Source organism: Protobothrops mucrosquamatus, unplaced genomic scaffold, assembly GCF_001527695.2.
Source record: "Protobothrops mucrosquamatus isolate PMUCROS unplaced genomic scaffold, P.Mucros_1.0 scaffold_122, whole genome shotgun sequence".
Lineage (NCBI taxonomy): Eukaryota > Metazoa > Chordata > Lepidosauria > Squamata > Viperidae > Protobothrops > Protobothrops mucrosquamatus.
The window spans coordinates 528,186-547,778 of NW_015386198.1; the positions used below are offsets into that span (position 1 = coordinate 528,186).

The window sequence follows — 19,593 nt, forward strand, 5'->3', positions numbered from 1 at the left end:
TACCCAATCAGTCCAGTTACTCCAAATTTTAGAAGACACCACTTTGCTCCTTATTCTGGCTTCATGAGTTGCACACTGCAAGGGTATCTCAGAGATAAAACTCCATTGGTGATGTTGTCTTGCTTGATTGAGAACTGTTGTATAATTCACCTAAAAGTACACCATAAGAAAAGCTAATTAAAAAAGGAACCCAAACCAATGAGACAATAGACTTTGGGTCTTTTGATTTCACTCTTTCTGTATTCCGGATGCCATGAATTTTGAATTACTGGTGTAAAATTTTACGCACTGGAATGCTCACTGACTTTGGTTAGGATGGCAGATAAAACTGGTAAATAAATAAATAGTTGATGAATGAGATAGACAGACTGACAGACAAATATAGCAAAATTCAGAACCATTTGGGTTAGGATACTGACTACAAAATATGAAGCAGAGCAATGCCTTGGACTCCTTCTTTTTTGACAGTGTTATTGCTTGAAATATAACTGACATCTAAAACCAGTATTGGCTGTGGTAAGAAAACCTCACATGCAGCTTTGTTGACAATGTATATTTATATTTCACAAATCTATCTGGCCCTTAATCATCTTCACTGTTTTCCAATCAGCTGCAACCTCTTCCCACTCCCAAGATATTTCCCTTAAAAACATTAGAAGACTATATAAGTCAGCTATTACACACCTCTCTGCTTCTTCTCTCATAAAATACAAGTAGTCCTTGACATATCACCATAACGGAGCCTTCTCATTATAGTTGTATGTCATGACAGTTGTAAAATGACCATTTTTGACCTTTGTTAGGGCTATCATTAAGCAAATGCAGCAGTCATAAAATAAACTGCACAGTTGTTAAATGGACACTGTGTGTCAAGCTACGAAATCTACTGCCTTTAGGACCACTGTAATTCTTCTTGCTTGCCAACAGAATGGGGGCGGGGTTTGGGAGAGTTCAGGGTCTACAGCAGTGGTTCTCAACCTTTTTAATGCCGCGACCCCAACTGGTCGTAAGTCGAGGACTAAACCGGTCGTAAGTCGAGGACTAAACCGGTCGTACGTCGAGGACTAAACCGGTCGTAAGTCGAGGACTACCCAACCGGTCGTAAGTCGAGGACTTTCCCTGCCCGGGAGCGCCACGCATGCGTGGTTCCACCCCCTGCGCTGGCCGAGGCGTAGCTGGCAAGCGGCAGAGACGGAGCAGGCCGACCACCAGCTGGCCCAGCCCAAGGGAGGTAAAGCACCCGCCGGAAAAGGGAAAAAAATGGCAGACAAAAAAAAATGGTGGACAAAAAAAATGGTGGACAGCCTTGCTTGGCGACCCCCGTGAAATGGTCGATTGACCCCAAATGGGGTCCCGACCCACAGGTTGAGAACCACTGGTCTACAGGCATCTCTTATCCCCGTGAGAGCTGATGAGTTGTTTTGGTGAACAATTACCAGAAAATGTATTGGACAATGTGACCTGAATAGTCAGAGAGAGGAGGGAGAATTTTACTCTTTTAATTATCTGTTTCCTGCTATTTCCTCAGAGCTAGCTTTAATTCAATTATGCTGGTTTGATTCTTGTCCAATAAAAGTTTACATTAGCAAATGCCATGACTCTGGTGTTTTGCTTGACTGGGCTTTTTCAGCTGGGACTTGACACTGTGATCATTAAGCGAACCCATCATTTGCTATGATGTGGTTTTGCCAAAAACAGAAAGTAACTTCTGGTTGTCTGCAAAACCACCGTAACACAAAGTTATGTGACTACAAAATGCTGCAAATAGTTGTAAATGCATGACGAACATCCAAAGTGCAATTCATGTGACCCTGGGGGTGACTTTTGGAACTTTGGAACTGTGTCATAACTCCCTTTTTTCTGATAAGACATAACTTTGGTCACTAAGCAATTAGTCGTACCTTGAGGACTATCTGTAGAACAACACTGCACTATCTTGCAAAGCTAACATAATTCACTCTTGATTTGCTATCTCATTTCTTGCCACTTCAATGTAACAATGATAGACTTTCTTTTGCAAGCAATGGCATGATCTTTTCCCAATCTTTAAAATTCCAGTACTCTCAAAATAAATAAACTTACTCTCAGTGCTTTTTTTGTAAAAAAAAAAAAAAAAGGTGCGGGAAGTCACACATGTCATACAACCCGCCTTGCCTACCCTACAAGGTTCCATCCCAAAAAGGTGCCGGAACTCCGTTCTGGGTGTTCTATAACAAAAAAAGCCCTGCTTACTCCTACCTCTCCAATCACACCTACACTAAAAGTCTAGAATTCTTTTAAGGGGACAACAATTATTTCCCTCCAGAAGGTTTTTTTTGGGTCATATGCCATTCTGTGAAAAATTGATCAGGGCATTGTTTCTCTAGGTGGAATTTTGCTACAGATAGCCTGTGTTTAGTAGCCACACTTGGGATTGGCAATTTGGTCACTAAATGGAGCGGTCACTAAACTGCAACCGAGCTTATGATCTGATTTCAGCTTTGCTTTGCTTTGCAGACTGGCAAAGATGTAAATGTGACAATTGGTCATAAAAGTTTATTTTTCATCAACTTCAGAACTGTAAATGATTGTTAAACCAGGTGAAATGAGGATTACCTGTAACGTTATTTATGCATTAGGAAAAACTACAGAAATACAGGAACAGGCATTTCTCATAACATGGGCAGAATAGCAAATTCCTATTTTGCCTCCTGTTTCAGCTACGAGAACTTGCTCTTTAACAAAAAAAAAAGAAGAAGAAGAAGTGAGAGCATCTTAAGGACCAGGTAAATAACTCCCACCTCTAAAATCTATGCATCTAGTTTGGATTTAGGTTGAATTTGAAGATTTGTTTCCACCGAAGACTTGGATTCAAGAGGAAGATGATATAAATTCCTGAGCCCCATTTTGAAAATGATACTTACATTCAAAATAATTGTTCCATTTTCTTCTCTTAAACGAATTTGGATGTTAAAAACAATGTCTATTTCGGAATTATATGCTTCAGAGTAATCACTAACATCCCATTCCAGTAGCAGTCGTTGAACTGAATTATTTGAGTAAATCCTAAGATTTCTTGTTTCAAACACCTGGTTGCCTGATGGAAAAAAAAAGAATGAAAAATGCAAAAGTAATGAGTGATCTAAGTGTTTCTCAACTTCAGCAATTTTAAGATATAAGGATTTCAACTCCAAGAATTATTCAGCTGACTGGCTGGGATATTTCAGGCACAAAGACCACAAATATGAAATTTGCTGAGAAAGTCTGATCTAAGACAGATGAATCTATGAAGTAGTTATAGGTTGTAACATTTATACAAAAAGAATCTCATTTGTTTCTGCAAATTATTTTCCTTAATCTGAAGGTTCGATTTACATGCTAATTTTAATTTAATATGTTCTTTAATTAAGAGCCAAAAATTTGGGGGTGGGAGCCACGACTCTGATTAAGGTTAGATTCTGGTCTTTTTTCCTACCCACTAGCTCAGAGTAATTAAAACAGGGAAAAAAGATTAAAACCAAGACTTAACAGTATGTATGCATTAGAATGGAAGGGACCAACACAGGAAAACACCAACACTTATCATCATCTCCCAAATTATTCATTCATTCATTCATTCATTCATTCATTCAATGGCTGCCCATCTCAAATTACTGACTCTGAATAGCAAACAATCAATTAAAACCAAAGTGCAACCATAATAAAAAAAGAAAATTAAGCTGAGAAAAATGACAATCCATAAATTTCCCCCAGATCCATCTTTTTTTACTTATTCACAGAAATTCATAAGGGAGGACATAGTTCTTACAGTCTTGGACATGGCATTTATATTTAGATTCTACTCTCATCACCTTCAGACCTGATCTAAAGCTGGCTCCCACGCTACTTCTTAGAATGGGAGAAGATCCTAGAATATGTTTCTTCAAAGGAGGATTGAGATCAAGTAGAACCAGAAGCATCATGGGACAACAGCCATATCACTAAAGATTCCTACAGTATTATAGTGCAGTGAATATAGTGGATGGCCTTCAAGGACAAGAGAAAATATGCTAACAAAGCAACAATCAGATAAACAAAACTTGAGCCCAAGCCAAGAAATTGGTTTGCACAAACATCTCAGATAGCACTCCTTCCTCAATTTTCATGAAGATAAAAGAGAGAGAAAAGGAAGCATATTGCAAAATATAGTTTTAATAAAAGAACTGGTCTCCAGGGTGTCTACTTCTTTGTCTGGTTTACCTTATAAGGCTCACATGGAGCCACCTTGCCAGACCAAACAAGTTCACAAGAACTTGTCCTGCACCCTGAAAGTTACCTAGACTCACAGTCCAACCACTTAATCATAGCAGAAGTGTTTAAAGGAGATCCAGTATCAGAGAACTGAATTTCACAGGTCTGACAGGCTAAGCAAAAAACATGTCGGGATCAGCATGAGAAGACATTTTGCGGCTACTCTCAACACTGCACTGGGTGAAGGCCCAGCATGGCTTATATATTATGTTCACTCTCAATGTTGAAAACAATTTCTCTAAAACTCAGCCTTTAATTGTGAATACCTTGCCTTGCTGTATTGCGACTTTTTATTTAATTTCACCTTGTATCTTGCTTTTCCTTTGGATAGGCCACCTAAACATTAGTTTACTGGTTTTGATCTGTACAGCGTCTATTGGATGACTAATATATTCTCAAAAATATTGTGAAACGACTTTCTCAAACACTGCTTTACTCCATTCTAGCTGTAATAGAACCTAAGCTTCTCAACTCTTCTCTGTGGCCTATTGATATCTCCCTAATTTACTCCCTGGCAGCCAGCTATGCTTCTAACCCACCTGAGACTTGGGGGGAGGAAGAAGGGGTGTTCTCTGCTACCATCCCCAGCTCAATCTAAAATGTATCCAGCCATCATCATGCATACATCATCAATCTCTGAGTTAATCAATTAGGACTACTTTAAGTGAGTGACCACCCTAAGTTGTCTTGCATTAGGAATACTTTGTCATTTGCTACAAAGCTGCCTAAGTTGAGCATGTCCTTTAAACTCAATTCTTTCACAGTTCTTTTAAAGAGTCCAGGAATTTAGTAGTTCCATTAAAAACACTGCTGTATATACCTTGATTCTGAACCAGACCAAGACATAATGGTATGCAGAGAAGTATTGTGTGAAATACCCAATGGTCCATTTGTTACCCCTGAAAGATACAAGCAATAACACAATACAGTTCTTTTTGATCAATCATATTGTCCAGCTCTTCAGCAATCTGATACTAATTTTCATGCATCTTAAAATAAACATACATCAAAACAGTTGGTGGGTTTTATACAATAAGATGGACTATCGTCATATAAGGCTTCCTACAATGCCTTAAATCCAAATCAGCATTACTGAAAAGTACAGAAATCGTAGCCAACTTATCTGGAGATTGGGAAATATTTCTTTAAATCAGTATTTTTTGAATTTGCCACTTTAAGATGTGTGAACTGACTCCCAAAATCCCCCAGCATCCATCACATTGATGGTTCTTGAACACTTTGAGGGTACAATCCATCAAAATCCATGGGACTATGAAAGTAATTTTTTAATTGAAGTGATTGTGCATAGCTCTGACTCTCTAACGGACAATTTAAAATAAGTCCTTTAACATATTCAAACTAACTTGAGCTTTTTAGTCATTATATTTAATATAAAATAGGAAAGGCCCCCAGCTGGCTGCTTAAGACTCCAGGTTTGGTGCTTTATACTCCAGCTCCGATTCATGAAACATCTTCTGGTGTTAAAATTCACACAAATGGTTGAGTAAGAGGAAAAGATAATAAATAACTAACGTCAGAAGAAAAGGAAATGCAGCAAATAAATTGAAAGCCACATTATCAACTGTAATGATAATGGTTTACAGAAAAGTTGTTGATAAGACAAACATCTTAGCTCTTGAGTAAGCATAATTTGATCTAAAAGAAAATATCTATGCTCAACTCACAAGAGAAAACAATAATATTGTTATTGAAGAGGGCTGCACCCAAGGCTGCAAATGGATCATTACTGACTAGGGTCCTAATTGTAAATTATCTCCTCTTAAGATGGCAGACCTGGATGAACATTGTCCATGGGGTCCCGATGGGTCGGACACGACTTCGCAACTAACAACAAAGATGGCCATCTATATTGCTTCATTTCTTTGAAACCTGGTAAACCAGCCCTTCTCTCATTTTGAGCTGCACAAAATCTTGCCCTTGAGGCATCAATGTGTAATCTGTGGACTCTTCCATGCTATCAGAAATCTGTCAATCTTTTGGGTGTCACTAGATACCTATCCCGCATGCTGGCAAGGGAATGTTGGGAGTTGAAGTCCATACATCATCAAGTTGCTGAAGCTGAGAAACACTGCACTGAGAAACACTGCACTGTTGAAGCCAGGGTTTCCCAGTAGCTCAGCCTCTCATTCCCCCCCACCAGGGAGAAAGTAGGAAGCCACTCGGTGTGATCTCACCAAAGGGATAGGTCACTTTTGCAAGTGTAACACTTGGTAGACATACCACTCTATTCCAACCTTTATAAAATAACACAGGCGTTAATCTCCTCAATTCAGTAGATGCTACATCATAAGAGTTTTTGGGGCAGCCTAAAAGAACATTCAATCTCATATCACTTATTCAAAGAGAAGCTCAGCTATTAGCAATACTTGTTAAATATAACTAAAACTCCTTAATCCAAAGAATATCGCCTGAATATTGAATAAATTAAATGAACTCAGAAACGCATATAAAATAAATGAGGAATTTCTGGACTCACACATTAAATAAACTCTAATTCAGTTTGTTTGCTTTTGCAATAGCATGTTCTGCAAGCCCAGCTAACAATGGTTTATTCAACAAGCCATTGTTAAACAAATGTGTGAACCTAGTCCAAGACAACAGGGGACTGTTGAGACATAGCTGCAATGCAGCAAACCTAAAGGGTAGAGACATGCCCTTGACCTAATGGAGAAGGAAATGGGAAAATTATAAGAGAAGAGAGCACAAATATTTACCTGTTGCAGAAATATTATGTGATCTGAAATGATGAAGTTCACAGCCTGGGTTTGACAGGTTATCCTTTTGTGATTCTGGTTCACGGAGTTCTTGAACCCTCAAACATTCCAAAGCTTTTACTGATAAAGAAAAACACAAAGTCAGTGATACCACACACTGCTTAGTGGCCCTGCATGGATCAATAATAAATATAAGAAACATGAATGCTGGAAAGGGAAACTAAAGAAAGAAGGTATGATGGAAGAAAGGTTAAATGCAGATAGGAGACTAAAGAAAGACAAATGCATTTTTTTCCACACAAAGAAGAACCAGTTTGAAAACTTTATCTGAGAAAAAGGCTATTCCCAATGATTAAAAATAAAAATTGAATACATTTATAATGGGAGGCCTGCTATCTTTACAGCTGTAGATGGTTTATTGCTGCCCAAAATGTTTATTATGTTGTTATTTAAAAAGTTAAATGGTAGTCAAGGTGATGAGTTTTGCAACATATCTGCTTTCTATATCTAAGACCTCATGAAATTTTGGACTGTAATTTTTAAAAAGTGGTTACATTAAAAGGGTTTTTCAATCCTACTTATCAACTTTCAGTTTTTACCTCAACAAAGCACTCCATAAAACACTATATTGCAGGGCTAGGTGCCTCATATAAACCCTGGTCAAAAATCGATTTCTTTAATACCTCTAAAAATCTGCTGTTGTTTTATTATTTAAGCTTTTTTTTTTCCTATTTCTTTTTTCCACTAGGATTCCAGGCTGACAGATGCAGAATCTATTTTGAATAGCCTGATCGAAGATTCAAGAATTCACTCATTCTGCATGCCAGCAGAACTGTTTCTGGTTATGATCAAACATAATTTCTTGCCTTCATTTGGATTTCATTTATTCTCATTGCTCACTTAGCCAGCCTTCCAGGAAAAGAAATGAAGATACAAGAAATCATATGTGCCTTACACAACCACACTCTGAACTCCATATCAACAGAGTTCTTGAACCTGGTTGTTGTTTAAAGTTCAACTTTTGGTTCTTCTGCTGAATATAGTCTTGTTTGGTGGCAGTTGATGTAATGGAAACTTCAGAACTTCCTAATCTGGATGTCTCCCTTTAGTTGTTGCCCTGCCAGAAATCAGAAACAAAAATTTGGGAATACAGGGCCTAAGATTTCCAGCCAGACTGAATTGCCTGAGAATTATGATATCACAGAGGACTTCTGATCAGGAAAGGTTTGATTAGAAGGCTGAATAAGACAAGTGTGAATTGACTGATGTTTTTCTGAGCTACTACATGAATCTTTTCAGGTTACTATAAAGGTAAGAATGAAAGTCTTTTTCAGTCAGTCAATTCACACTGATCTTAAAGCACTTCAGTCTTTCGAAAAAAGGAACAGACCCTGCCTTAATGTGGGAATAACACTAGGAAAAAGAAGAGTCTTTCAAAATAAGGCTGACCATTATCTCTTTGCTGGCCCTGGTGAATTTGGAGCAGGGAGACTCAGGTACATCACAACCATGGAAATGTGTTGAGTGATTTGAGGCAATCATTTCCTCTTAGACCAACTTACATCACAAGGCAGGGCTTGTAAGGAAGAAATGAAGGAGAATCTCCACATAAACCACGCTGGGTCCTATAGAAAGATATAAATCTTAAGTAATAACAATAACTGAACCTCTGGAATACCACTAGATGGTACTGCCAAAATTCAGTTGCTTCACTGGAGTAGCTTCATGGTTTTGGGAGTGAAAAATTCCCTAATAGGTTTGTATGTGTGTTTAAGATTTTTCTTGCATTTTGTTATTTCAATCTTCTAAGCCAGAGGTCTTCAAACTTGGCAGTTTTATGACTTGTGGACTTCAACTTGTGGACTTCAACTCCCAGAATTCCTCAGCCAGGCACGCAGTTTGAAGACCGCTGTTCTAAGGCCATAGAAGATGAAAGACAATAAATAAGCATTTATCTCTCAACCCTCACATCCAGTAATTTTTATTTCTACCAACAATATAACATTGTGGTTTCCCAATATTACACAATTTTTCTATTATGACACATATGCAATCATTTAGACACATTTGAAGCTAACTTGGATCCAGAAACGACGCTAAGAAATTTGAGGAGTCAGTATGCACATAGTCCATTTGTCTACACAATAGTGAACGTAGTAGGAATTCTGGGAGTTGAAGTCTACGAGTCATAAAAGAGCCAAGGTTGCCTACCCTGATCTATACCATTAAGCATCGTGTGAATCAGCAGACATGAATAAGCTCATCACTAAAATATAAGAATTTATCCAAATGCCACAGTGTCCACCTACAGAGAGAAGCTAACCAAAACAGGATTCTTCATTACTGATCCCGCAACACACTCACACATATATTCACCAGTGTATGCCCTTTTCTAATCTCTATCTAAAAAAAATCTAAACATGAATTACAGGGTTATGCCAAAGTAAGACTGCTTTAAAATAGGATGTATTCTGTTTAATGGTCAACTGCTTTATGTACACTGTACTTTATGTATAAGAAAATAAATTCAAATAAAAATGGAAATATAAAGATATTTCAAGTTTATTTATTGGTTTCTTGACCATTTATCTAATTTTATTTCTACTTGGGAAACACTTCTGGACTTTTTGCTTGAAACTGAGAAAATGAAACTTTGATTTTAGATTTTGATGATTAGAATGATTTTGGAATTATAGAAATTGCTGGAAATGTTGTGAAATATAAAGACTGAGGTTGTTTTATTTTTGTAATCTACTACACCAAAGAAAAGAAGAAGTTATTCCTTTTTTTCTCTCTTTGCTGTTTTCTCTTTTTGTGTGTGTGTTTCTAACTTTTGTTTCTTCTATAGTTTTGTTTTATAATGAAACTTAAGAAACTAAAGACAAATTAAATGCATTTATTGTTTTCTTTAACACTGAGTCTGTGGATCCAAACTATGATTCTGGGTGAAGGAATACAGGTGGTCGTTAATGTACAACCATTTATTTAGTGACTGTTCAAAATTACAACAGCACTGAAATATATGACTTAGAGCAGGGGTCCTCAACCGCAGCAACTTTAACACTTGTGGACTTCAACTTCCAGAATTCCTCAGCCAGCCCTGGCTGGCTGAGTAATTCTGGAAGTTGAAGTCCACAAGTCTTAAAGTTGCCGAGGTTGAGGACCCCTGACTAAGAGGCAGTCTTTGCACTGACAGCCAATGTAGCATTCCCAGTCAGGTGGTCAAAATATGGTTGCTTGGGATCTGGCATGTATTTACAATGAAGTCATGTGATCCTGAAGTCATGTGATCATCATTTGCGACCTTCCCAGCCGGCTTCCAGCAAGCAAAGTCAATAGGAAAAGCCAGATTTGCTTAAAGAAAGCATGATTCCCTTAACAACTGCAGTGATTCCCTTAACAACTGTGGCAAAAAAAAGGTTGTAAAATTAGGTGCGACTCATTTAACAACCGCCTTGCTTAACCATGGAAATCTGGATCTCAATTGTGCTCATAAGTTGAGAACTGCCTGCATTGAATTGGTTTCCTAGCATTTTCTGCCCATCTAAGTCCACTTCTCCAAAGAAGTCACCTGCTTTTTTGGCCAAGCTTAGCTACATTTCTACCAGCCTGAGGAGGTTGAATAGCAGCTGTGGGAAAGGTCAGCCTGTTAGAAAAATTACAAATCCCCCTTGCCAACAGGAGAGATGGTTCCTAAGTGAAACGGAAAACATTCAGAATGTAAACAGTAGCCCTTTCTATGTAAATCATCAGCTGACACTCATTTCTCTCCCCCCCCCCCAAAAAAAGAACAGGCAAAGTCAGGAAGATTGAACAGAAGCTTAAAATCCAAACAATACATGGCAGCTTGAACAAATTTGTAAGGAAAATACAAACAAACAGCAGCATCCATTTCCCTGTCATTTGTGTGTGAGAGTTTTTGCAAATATCCTTCTAAATCAGTGTTTCTTAACCTCAGCCACTTTAAGGCAGGTGGACTTCAACTCCCAGAATTTCCCAGACCCTATGTGTGCTGGCTAGGGAATTCTGGGAGTTGAAGTCCACACAACATAATTCCCCAACCAGCTGAGGAATTCTGGGAGTTGAAGTCCACCCAGCTTATAGGCCACCGAGTTTAAATTCTGGGAGTTGTATTCATCCAGCTTAAAGTTTCTGAAGTCAAGAAATACGTGTACATGATGGATCATTGTCTTTCTCATAAGTTGTTAGCACAAGAGGGAAAAAAAATAGTCAGGAAAGAGGAAGTTGAACAAATGGGTTGGCAAGATGCCAAAGTCAGAAAATATGATAAATTATACAGGGGGGAAATGGGACTGTACTAATTACAGTTCTCATATTTGGGAACTGGTGAAATAATACTTCCTCTTATTCAGGAAACAATATCTAAGGAACTGCTTTATCATAATTTATACTAACTGGAGATAGATCAAGGCCAAAATGGGCTCTGAAAAATAGCCTATAGGAGGTCTCGTTCAAGGATCTGCAGAGGGACCCAAAAAAGTCAAAATGCTTTATTTTACATCCATGTAAACTGGCATCATCTCGACTTTTTGCACTCGTTCCTTATATACACCTAGGCACACTTTGTAAATACTTATGTATAATAAAACAGTGGTTGTAAAATAGCAATGCCAATATAGTTTTATTACTTATGGAAATCCCCACACCCCCAAAATCAGTTTTTTTGGGGTAAAAATGCAAGCCCAAATTATCGTAGATCATATCCTTTTTCAGCTCATATATAACAGAGGCACAGAACTCATTGATATACACAGACTTGGCTCATGTATAGTGCTAAGCCAAAATTATTTTTATTGCGGCTTGCCAAAACCAACCTTTGAGGCTTGGATTACAAATAATGCTAGTATTATTAGCATATTGCATCTAAGGATCATGCAACCCTGCAATTTAGCATGGTCTTGTCCAGTGTAGCTTATGGAATATGGCTGGATATATAACTGGATTCTTTTTAGGCTGGGGAGGGCTGCATATACACTGCAGCTGGCTTGCTAGGTTTGCACTAAAAGAAGTGGTCTAGGTCAGGGCTAAGATGTGGGTAAAACCAGGACAAAAAAAGGAATTTGGTTTAGTTTTAATTTTAATGAATTAATGGTCACCATATCACAAAAAAGATATTGAGAGTTTGGAAAAAATTCAGAGAAGAGCAACTAAGATGATCAAAAGCCTGGAGGCTAATACATACAAAGAACGGCTGCGGGACTTGGGTTTGGATAGTCTAAAGAAAAGAAGACATAGGGGAGACATGATAGCAGTATTCCAGTATCTGAGGGGCTGCCTCAAGGAAGAGGGGGTCACTTTGTTCACCAGAGCACCAGAGGGAAGGACGAGAAACAATGGTTGGAAACTGATCAAGGAGAGAAGCAACTGGAATTAAGGAGAAACTTCTTGACAGTGAGGACAATCAACCAGTGGAACACCGTGCCTCCAGAAATCGTGGGCGCCCCATCATTGGAGATCTTTAAGAAGAGACTGGACAATCACCTGTCCGAGATTTTATTTATTTATTTATTTATTAAATTTATATACCGCCCTATCTCCCTTGCGGGACTCAGGGCGGTGAACAGGCGATACTAAAAACCACGATAATAAATAAATAGTTTGTTTTAAAATCGAATTAAATAACAGGCCTGTTCTAAAAGCACACCCGTAAAACCCCCCCCACTGAAACATAATCAAACTACGCCAGGCCGGCCGCACGAAATAGATGGGGTTCTCTTGCTTGAGGTTCTCTTGCTTGAGGAGGGGCTGGACTAGAAGACCTCCAGGATCCCTTCCAGCTCTATTCTATTCTAATGCAATTAATGTTTTTAATAATTTTCCTTCTCTGTCACATTATAGATTGCACTGACACTGGTTTATAGCTTAGTGTAAACTATATTTTGGTGGAATTCTAAGTTTTAAAGGAGTAATTCCCTGCATAAAGCAATAGCAAAGTCACAAATTTAAATTTATCATCTTGCCATTCATTGATGCCTCTATGTGTGGTATGTGTATATGGGCATGCAAATGTGTATTAATATGTGCAGATACTATACATATATAGTACTGTGCAGTTTTAGGCAGTTGTGCAAAAATGCTGTAAATTAAGAATGCTTTCAGAAATAGAAGTGTTAATAGTTTATTTTACCAATTAACAAAATGGAAAGTAAATGAACGGAAGAGAAATCCAAATCAAATCTATATTTGGTGTGACCATCCTTTGCCTTCAAAACAGCATCAATTCTTCTAGGTACACTTGCACACAGTTCTTGAAAGAACTCGGCCAGGTTCCTTCAAGGATGTTCCAAACATCTTGGAGAACTAATCACAGATCCTCTGTGGATGTAGGCTGCCTCAAATCCTTTTCTCTCTTCATGTAAGCCCAAACAGACTCAATGAAGTTGAAATCAGGGCTCTTTGGGGGCCAACCATCACTGCTAGGACTTCTTGTTATTCTTTGTGCCGAAGATAGTTCTTAAAGACATTGTCTGTTTGTTTAGGGCCATTGTCTTGTTGTAGAATAAATGTGGGACCAATTACATGCCTCCCTGATGATATGATATGGTGTGATGGATAAATATCTGCCTGTATTTCTCCGCATTGAGACACCACTGATCCTAACCAAATCTCCAAGTCCATTTGCAGAAATGCAGCTCCAAACTTCACTGTTGCCTGCAGACACTCATTATTATATTGCTCTCCATCTCTTCAATGAATAAACTGCCTCCTGTTATAGTCAAATATTTCAAATTTTGACTTATCAGTCCAGAGCACCTGCTGCCATTTTTCTGCCCTCACCCCCACCCCAGTTTCATGCATAGTTGAGTCACTTAGCCTTGTTTCCACCTCAGAAGTGTGGCTTTTGGGGCGCAATTCTTTGATGAAGACCTCTTCTGGCCAGACTTGTCCAGGCAGTAGATGGGTGTACCTGGGTCCCACTGGTTTCCACCAGTTCTGTGCTCATGGCACTGCTAGACATCTTCAAATGTCAAAGGGGAGTAAGTATGATGTGACTTTCATCTGCTGAATTATGTTTCCATGGCTGTCCACAGTGTCTACAGTCCTCAGCGTTGCTCATTTCTTTGTGCTTCTTCAAAAGAGCTTAAACAACACATCCAAAAATCCCAGCCTGTTTTAAAATCTTTGCCTGGGAGAGACAAAGATTATAGCTACCTCTTTGCCTTGTTCCTGTGCTCAGTTTTGCCATGGTGACATGAAACTGTCTTCTACAACCTCACCTGAGTAGCAGAGTTTGGCTGTTCCTCACCCAGTTTTAAGCCTCCTACACGGTTAATAACTGTATTTCAACCAACATCGGAAATTGATATCATTACGGTAGCATCTGCTTGGTATAATTGGTTAATTATACACCTGACTCTAATCTTACAAAATCCCTGACTTTGTGCAATTGTGCAAGTGTAAGAATTGATGCTGCTTTGAAGGCAAACGGTGGTCATATCAAATACTGAACTGATTTGGATTTCTCTTCTGTTCATTTACTTTCCATTTTGTTAATTGATAAAAACAAACTATTAGCACTCCAATTTCTGGAAGCATTCTTAATTCACAACACAGCTTCCTAACGCTTTTGCATAGTGCTGTATACTCATACATACTATATAGTATATGAGTATGTATGGATACTAGATATCCAATATAAACAGTTAGTCCTCAACTTACAGCCACAATTGAACCCAAAATTTCTGTTGAGACATTTGTTAAGTGAGTTTTGTCCCATTTTGCGAACTTCCTTGCCACAGTTGTTAAGTGAATCATTGCAGTTGATAAGTTAGTCATCCCGTTGTTAAGTGAATCCGGTTTCCCCACTGACTTTGCTTGTCAGAAAGTCGCAAAAGGTATTCACGTGATCCTGGAACACAGCAATGGTCATACACATAAACCAGCTGCCAAGCATCTGAATTTTGATCACGTGATCATGGGCATGCTGCAAAGGTTGTAACTGTGAAAAACGGTCATAAGTCACATTTTTCAGTGCCGTTGTAACTTTGAACAGTCATTAAACAAACTGTTGTAAGTCAAGGACTACCTGTATAGACAAAATACAAACTCACATAGCATCCTTCAAAGAGCCGCCTTTTTAGTATCTTACTCATAAAATAGAAACATTTTAAACGAGGAAAGCACAACATGATCTTGTATTTTTGAACTTGTCCCAAGCTGCCTTGAATCTTTATGCAAACCAAAAATCTGTTTAAATCTTAAAATAAATACATAAATAAATGTTTCTCTAAAATCTCCTATAACCCCAATTTACTGAACTCATTGCAGTAATTTCTTCCCTTTGGATGCAGGAAAAACATAAAAACTGGAAATAAGCAAAGTCTCCAAAAGCCAAGGCCTTCCCGGGGAGGGGGGGGCTCTTCCCCTCCCAATTTGGAGAGGGTGGACATTCAGGAAAGGAAGGCACAGGGGCATTTCCTGCTTTCAACTCTTGAAAAGTTAGCAAGTGAAGCGTGCAATCTTTAGAACATGGGACAATTTTTATCAATGGCTAGACAAACGAGTTAGAGAGAAAGGAACGTAATATGTACTATGTAACATTAAATATGTATTAGTAAGAAGAAGACTATCAGGTGAAGAGAAGGTTTAAGAAATATATTATTAACTAACATATTATGAAAATATAGAAACTAATTAGTGATTGTTTTTTAAACACATGAATCCAGACAAGATGCTGTTTGCTAAATACTAAAGAATGTTATTTTATAAAAATTATATATAGAAGGATGAGGGGGACATGATAGCAGTATTCCAATATCTCAGGGGCTGCCACAAAGAAGAGGGAGTCAAGCTATTCTCCAAAACACCTGAAGGCAGGACAAGAAGCAACAGATGGAAACTAATCAAGGAGAGAAGCAACCTAGAACTAAGGAGAAACTTCCCAACTGTGAGAACAATTAACCAGTGGAACAACCTGCCTCCAGAAGCAGTGAATGCTCCAACACTGAAAGTTTTTAAGAGACTGGACAGCCATTTGTCTAAAATGGTATAGGGTTTCCTGCCTGAGCAGGGGGTTGGACTAGATGACCTCCAAGTCCCTTCCAACTTTATTATTATTGTTATTGTTATTGTTATTGTTATTTTGTTGTTTTGTTATTATTATATATTCAAAATTTTGTGGCTGACAAAGAGTTAGTGGGAGACTAGTATAGCTATTTCAAGCTCTTTAGCTATACTAGTCTCTCTCTAACTCTTCGTCAGCCACAAAATTTTGAATTTATAGTATTCACATGATGTGACATCTGCCTGCAAAACATGCTCCTAGATTGGAGCGAAACGCAGAACAGACTGATTTATATTTGGTAGACCGGGTGCTCCACCCATTATATATACATATACATATACATATACATATACATATACATATACATATACATATACATATACATATACATATACATATACATATAGTGCAATCTTGTAGATGTCCAAGTTTCAAGTAGGTGCCTATTCTATTTTTCCATTACTTTGCTACTGTTATGTTTACACTTCATTTCTCCATTTTTAATGTGGTAAGAGTAGCCCCACAGGGAGATAGGCAGCAAATAAATTGAATATTTAAATTTTGGGGCACTTCCCCTCCTGCGATGCCAGCAAGACCTGGGCAACAGCTCCTGTCAGGCTGGAGGAAGATGAAGATGAAGGGCACTTCAGGTCGTGCAAAGCATCAAATTGGGGGGGAACCAGGTTTGCAGTCCCAAAGCAATTCTTTGGCTCCCCTTGACCAGAGTTTCACAACCTCACCAACGTTTAAGTTACTGAGATGGAGAAACGCTCTCAAAACAAGGCAGGAAATGATCCCCCTTCCAATTTCAACGAGGCTAAACAAAACTTAGGAAAAGAGCTCGGTCATACACCCTGACCTATAAATAAGCTTGCTCCTAAAATTAAAACCTAACAAAGTTTGGCCAGTCTCCGTCAGACGGATGAAGCCGCTGGCTCTCCTTAGCAGCCTCCCTCGCATCCAAGAGCGGAGCGTTTACGTTTCGACCCCGCCGCTAAACACCCGCGAGTCCCGCCAGAGCACCGAAACCCGGCCACCTGTCAAAAGGAAAAGACACGGGACGAAAAAAGGCCGACTCAGGCGAGGATCTCAGGTACTCACGTCTTCTGTCGGCGGGGTGGGCGTAAAAGATGCTCCCCGAGAGGAAGAGGAGGGGGAAGAGACCCTTGCCGGCCCGCTCTGCTCCGTTCACACGTTACACGAGGAACACGTGTCGGGGAAAGGGCAAATCGCAGAGAATTCCGATTTCCGTACGGTACCTCTCGGTTCCCCGCTCTTAATGGATTTCCGAGAACAAAGGGGGAAAATTGGGGGGGGGGAGGAGGAGGAGTGGGAAGGAAGGCGATTCTTGCCCGAAGGTCCGCGGTGGGACAAAACTTGGCGAATCGTCCTCCCAGCTTCCCGTGAATATCGTGGGGATAAGTCACGCGGAGCTTCGCGGTCCTATCCCCCGCCCCAGCCTGTGTGTGCGAACCCTCTCAACTTCTGCAGAAACCTCGGAGGAACTTCAATTGCGAAAGCTCGTCTTTCCACCGCTTTCCTGGAAGCCCCGAAGCCCTCTTGGAAGATTCGTCCCGGGCCCTGGAAGAGCCGCCGGTGGGACAGGCGGGGATTCCGCCGAAAGGCTGACCTGGGAAGCCCCGCAGATTTAAATAAAAAATTTAAAAAAGGTGCTTCTTCGCGGCCAAATTTTGCAACGGAGCGATTTGTGTCTCGCTTCTAAGTGAAGATCCCGGCGTTTCTCTCTTTAGCACAGTGTTTCTCAACCTTGACAATTTTAAGGCATGTGGACTTCAACTCCCAGAATTCCACAGCCAGCTATGCTGGCTGTGGAATTCTGGGAGTTGAAGTCCACATGCCTTAAAATTGTCAAGGTTGAGAAACACTGCGAGCACATCCCAGCATTTCGTCGTTTCTTCCGATTCGTTTTAAATAACCTTTTTTTCTTTGTTTTTTTTTGGTTGAGCTGTTAAATCCTCCGACAAAACCGTTACCTGTAGTCAGGGATTCCAATCAATAGGCTTTCAATGAGCTCAATAAATGTTGTTTTCTGTCCCCTGAACTCAGGACTGCACTGGAGATGACTGCTGGAGAAAAAAAAAAAGCTAAACTGGTGACTTAATTATTGCATTCCGATTAGCTGCTCTAATTGGAGCCATCTGACTAATTTCAAATAGGAAACTACAAACTCCTGAAATGGGTGCCACAGATATTCTCCACCAAGCACAGCCAATGATTCAGAAGTATTGTGCAATTCAGGAGCCTTTGAGCTGTAAAATATGCAGCCATACTGTATTTTCAGCCATGACTTCCTAACCTTCTCTTAGCACAGCAGCTCCCAACCTTTTCTATACCCCGCACCCCTAAAACGCTTCTGATATATTTTCTCACCCCTTACAAAAGTTCAAAATGAATTATGCATATACACTATAATGTTGAAAACCCAAGTTTTTTGCACCCCCTGGAATATAGTCTCGCACCCCTGGTTGGGAACCCCTGCCTTAGCACCAAGGTTGGCAACTGAAGTTGTTCTTACAGATTTAAAGAATGTGATTGGTGGGTTTCTCAGGATTTCCTTAAAACAGGGTGGGAGAGAGCCACTTTGGTGCAGTGTTTAAGGCACTAAGCTAGAAGATGGGAGATATGAGTTCTAGTCCTGTTGTAAGTCATGAAGTCAGGTGGATGACTTTAGGCCAATCACACTCTAGGTAGGAGGCAATGATAAACCACTTCTGGAAAACCTTGCCAAGAAAACAGCAGGGACTTGTTAAGGAATCAAGACTGATTTGATGGGTATTTCTAAAACATGATTTTAGCATCCTTCTAAAAGAATCTAAACTTAAGTTTTGGCTACTGTATGATTTGAGAGAAAAAGAGAGAGAGTCTTGAGACTTTAAAGTTACCGCTGCTGCCTCCACTCCAGGATCTATCAAGCCCTTTTTCAAGCTAAACATTGTTTTAGCACTGCTAAAAACAAGCACTCTAAAGCAGTGGTTCTCAACCTTTTTAATGCCGCGACCCCAACCGGTCGTAAGTCGAGGACTAAACCGGTCGTAAGTCGAGGACTACCCAACCGGTCATAAGTCAAGGACTTTCCCTGCCCGGGAGCGCCGCGCATGTGTGGTTCCGCCCCCTGCGCCAGCCGAGGCATAACTGGCAAGCGGCAGAGATGGAGCAGGCCGACCACCAGCTGGCCCAGCCCAAGGGAGGTAAGGCACCCGCCGGAAAAGCGGGAAAAAATGGCGGACAAAAAAAATGGCGGACAGCCTTGCTTGGCGACCCCCGTGAAATGGTCGATCGACCCCAAATGGGGTCCCGACCCACAGGTTGAGAACCACTGCTCTAAAGCTAACTCAAAGAACCACAGAAAGTTTCTTGGAAGGTGATGTGGAGAAGTGGTATGTCTCCTTCACGATTCTATTTGTATATGGATGTAAAGTCTGCAACAATGGCAGATGGGTAGATCCAAATGAACAAGGAAGCATTCATAGACATTCAGATCATGTCTACTGCAGACAACAGCTCAGGGGGGCGGGGAGACTAAAGCTGGGACAACTAAAGACA

At 39.8% G+C, this 19,593-nt stretch overlaps 1 protein-coding gene across 1 annotated transcript in view; it reads right to left on the reverse strand.

Annotated features, from left to right (window-relative positions):
* The window catches only part of OSMR (oncostatin M receptor), a 27,233-nt gene extending 23,295 nt beyond the window's left edge, over positions 1–3,938 (reverse strand). Inside the window, exons 1-3 of the mRNA XM_015816881.2 lie at positions 3,788–3,938; positions 2,904–3,076; positions 21–150 (exon numbers count right to left, since the gene is read on the reverse strand). Of these exons, the coding sequence (XP_015672367.2) occupies positions 21–150; positions 2,904–3,076; positions 3,788–3,938 (454 nt within the window). The remainder of the gene's footprint in view (positions 1–20; positions 151–2,903; positions 3,077–3,787) is intronic.
* Between the last annotated feature and the right edge of the window lie 15,655 nt (positions 3,939–19,593).